The sequence below is a fragment of the Microtus ochrogaster genome, chromosome X (assembly GCF_000317375.1).
Source record: "Microtus ochrogaster isolate Prairie Vole_2 chromosome X, MicOch1.0, whole genome shotgun sequence".
NCBI lineage: Eukaryota > Metazoa > Chordata > Mammalia > Rodentia > Cricetidae > Microtus > Microtus ochrogaster.
Window position 1 is genome coordinate 45,508,903 of NC_022026.1, and position 3,877 is coordinate 45,512,779.

The 3,877-nt window shown below is 52.7% G+C and overlaps 1 protein-coding gene across 1 annotated transcript in view; it reads left to right on the plus strand.

Annotated features, from left to right (window-relative positions):
- The window catches only part of LOC101999268 (solute carrier family 35 member E1-like), a 4,033-nt gene extending 716 nt beyond the window's left edge, over nucleotides 1-3,317 (plus strand). Inside the window, exons 3-5 of the mRNA XM_005358838.2 lie at nucleotides 3-115; nucleotides 367-437; nucleotides 2,503-3,317. Coding sequence (XP_005358895.1) covers nucleotides 3-115; nucleotides 367-437; nucleotides 2,503-3,240 — 922 coding nt within the window. The 3' untranslated portion in view covers nucleotides 3,241-3,317. The remainder of the gene's footprint in view (nucleotides 1-2; nucleotides 116-366; nucleotides 438-2,502) is intronic.
- The last annotated feature ends 560 nt before the right edge of the window (nucleotides 3,318-3,877 follow it).

Here is a 3,877-nt window from a genome sequence, read left to right on the forward strand (position 1 = left end):
CTGCCGCCGCGCTTCTACCCGCGCTACGTGCTGCCGCTCGCCTTCGGCAAGTACTTCGCGTCGGTGTCGGCGCACGTTAGCATCTGGAAGGTGCCGGTGTCCTACGCGCACACCGGTAGGTGCGGACGCGGGCCGGGGCGCACTGCCTGGGGCTTCGAAGTATGGGTACGAGTTCGCGGGCCGCCAGACTGAGACACCGCCAAGGCGCGGCCGAGTCTCAGGTTGGAAAAGGTCGGAGGAGTTAACCTCGCGAGTGAACTGACTCCAGCAATTGGGGTCGGTAGAAAGCCTTACAGAGAGAGAAGGTCGGCGTCGGGTGTACAGGCTGCAGGGACTGCCCGCTGAGTGCTTTTCCTCTCTTTGCAGTCAAGGCCACCATGCCCATCTGGGTGGTCCTCCTGTCTCGGATCATCATGAAGGAAAAACAGAGCACCAAGGTAACCCGGGCAGAAACCCTGGGCAGGGCGGGATTCCCGGTAACTGGCTAGGTTGATGACGTGGTTGGACCGTGGCAGTCCTCGAGCTTCCTGTCAAATAAGGAAGTCAAGGTGTCAGCCCCCTGGGCCTTCCCCAGTGTCCCACACTCATTTCAGACAGCAGGTGTGTGGGAAGGGGAGATGTCCTCTTATTTATTGTCCCCAAGTGCCACGTCCCTCTGGGGTCCCTTCTTCCTGTTTTGATTCCCTCTGCTGGTTTGTTGATTGATGATGCCTATTGGGTCCCGTTTTGGCAAGTCACCAAGAAACAAACTAAGTTGAGACAGGTTTTCCTTCTCTTCTTTTTAAACATTTATCTGTGTGTGTATGCTGTGCCTCAGTTTGTCTGCGAAGCTTGGAAGACAGGAGTCCATCTCATCTTTCCATACAAGTTACCAGGCTTGGCGGAAAGGGCCCTTCCTTACCTGTTGAGCTATCGTGAAAGAATGGTCGGTGCTGGACAGCTGGATCTGATGTGAGATGCCAGGCCAGAGGAGTTTGATGGTGGCAGAATCCAGCCAGTTCTTAGAAATTAAAACTTTGAGGAGCCTAACATGGTATGATGGGTCTGTCATGCCAGTACTCAGGATGCTGAGGCAGGAGGATGGAGAAGTCTAGGATAGCCTAGGCTACAGAGCTCAACTTTGTCTCAAAAAGTCTCGGAGCTGGTCATGGTGGTGCACACCTTTAATACCAGAGCTAGGAAGGCAGAGGCAGGTGGATCTCTGTAAGTTTGAAGCCAGCCTGGTCTACATAGTGAGTTCCAGGACTCTGCAGAGACCCTGTCTCCAAGAAAAAGAACAAGAGAGAGAGAGAGAGAAAGGTTGTATAGCTCAGCATGGAGCCTTTACTGAGACCTCACAGGACAGGGTTTTGCCGCTTTTTTAAACCAAGGTTGTGATGATCTGGATGTGGGCCACACAGAGCACCCAGGGCTCAGGACTGCCTGGAAGATGCCAGTGTCCCAGCTGGAAGCCATCTCACCCTGTTCTACAAATGTTCATTTTCTATATATGTCCTATAATTGGTTTAGCTCAGAATGGCTTCCCCCTGAATCACTGTGTAAAAACTGGGCCACCTCTGACTGAGTTTTGTCCTCAGGCCCATGTTCATCCTGGCCAGCCCTGTCTGTACTCTGCAGTCTCCATTCACGGTGATGTCAAGTGGGGCTGGCCTCCTGGAGTGAGTTGCTGGGGAGGCAGCCAGGTGTGTCACCTGATAACACACCTTGTGTTTATCAGTTTTCCTTGTCACTGAGAACGTTGTACAAGTGCAGGTCCTGGAGACTGGCCCTCTTGGGCAGAGACCTGCCCTACAAGGCAGATAACTCAGACCTCTGAATTCCTGTTCTCAAGGGAAGACGTGGGATGCTGACAGGGCGAGTGGACCATGGCCAGGAGTGCAGGGGCAGGCTTCCAAGTCTCAGTGGTCACTTGCCTTGAGGACAGAACCCTCTGCTGCTAAAATCCTGGCCTGTCTTGCTTTGTTTTTACACATTTTGTGGAGACGTGAGTCCACATGGAGATTAGGGGACAGCTTGAAGGAGTTGGTTCTTTACCCACAAGGAGTTCTGGAGTTTTATGTACTGAGCCCACTAATTGGGCCTGTATTCAGTTTTTGATACAAAATCTCTGACTGGAAATCCACCTGGCTTCCTACCTTGCTGGATTTTGTTTGTTCTTAGAAACGGGATTTGAAAGTAGCCCGAGCTAGCCTCCTTTTTTCCCCATTTATTTATGTATTTGCCTGTCTGTGTGGAGGTCAGATGGTAGCTTTTGGGCGAGTCAGTTCTTCCACCGTGTGGATCCTGGGCATCAAGCTCAGGTGTCAGGCGTGGCAGCAAGTGCCTTTCTCTTCAGCCATCTCACCAAACCCAGCCCCAGACTCTTGGTGATCCTCCTGCCTCAGCTTCCTGGGTGCCAGGATGCTGGGGATAAAGATGGGGTCCTCCAGGTGAGGAATAGGCCACCTGAGGTTTCCTGTAGTTCTGAGTGGTGGCTAGCTGAGCTCCTCTGCCCCCCTGCAGGTGTACCTGTCACTGGTCCCTATCATCAGTGGAGTCCTGCTGGCCACTGTTACAGAGCTGTCTTTCGACGTGTGGGGGCTGGTCAGTGCCCTGGCAGCCACACTCTGCTTCTCCCTTCAGAGCATCTTCTCCAAAAAGGTGTTGAGGGACTCCAGGATCCACCACCTGCGACTGCTCAACATCCTGGGCTGCCACGCCGTGTTCTTCATGATCCCCACGTGGGTTCTCGTGGACCTCTCCACCTTCCTGGTCAGCAGCCACCTGGCCTATATGTCTCAGTGGCCCTGGACACTGCTGCTCTTGGCAGTCAGTGGATTCTGCAACTTTGCACAGAATGTCATCGCCTTTAGTATCCTCAACCTCATCAGCCCACTCAGCTACTCAGTGGCCAACGCCACCAAGAGGATCATGGTCATCACTGTGTCCCTCATCATGCTACGCAATCCAGTGACCAGCACCAATGTGCTAGGCATGATGACTGCCATCCTGGGGGTCTTTCTGTACAACAAGACCAAGTATGACGCGAACCAGCAGGCTCGGCGCCACCTCCTCCCTGTCTCTACGTCAGACCTGAGCAGCAAAGAGCATCTGCGGAGCCCAATAGAGAAGCCCCACAATGGTGCACTGTTTCCTCAGCAGGGTGACTTCCAGTATCGCAACATTCTCCTCACAGACCATTTTTCGTACGGCCGCCAGAGCCACCCGAACTCCTATGCCCTCAGCCGCCATGACGTGTAGGTGTCATCAGGCCAAGCTTCCTGCACCACCTCTGTAAGCCCAGCAGCCTGGTTAAAAATTATTTTATTTTAAGATTTATTTTTTATTTATTATGTACACAGTGTTCTGCCTGCATGTATGCCTGCAGACCAGAAGAAGGCGCCAAATCTCATTATAGGTGGTTGTGAGCCACTATGTGGTCCCTGGGAATTGAACTCAGGACTTGTGGAAGAGCAGTCAGTGTTCTTAACGTCTGAGCCATTTCTCCAGCCCCACAGCGCTAGCATATTAAATAGCCCCCCAATGTATGTGTTTTAATGTCACAATAAACACTGGAGTACCTCTGTTCTTGTGCCACTAGTGTAAGATGTTTTAGTTGGCCTGGAAAGGGGAATGTCTTACTGTTCTGTTGCTGTGATGAAACACCATGACCAAGGCAGCTTTTAAAGGAAGTGTTTAACCGGAGGCTTGCTTACAGTTTCAGAGGGTTAGTCTAGGACCATCATGGCTGGCGGGGAATGTGGTGGCGGGCAGGGAATGTGGTGGCAGGCAGGCAGGCCTGCACCATGCGGGTGCAGTAGCTGAGAGCTCCCATCTGATCTGCAAATAGCAGGCAAGACCACCCGCAGTGGCACACCTTCTCCAACAAGGCCACACA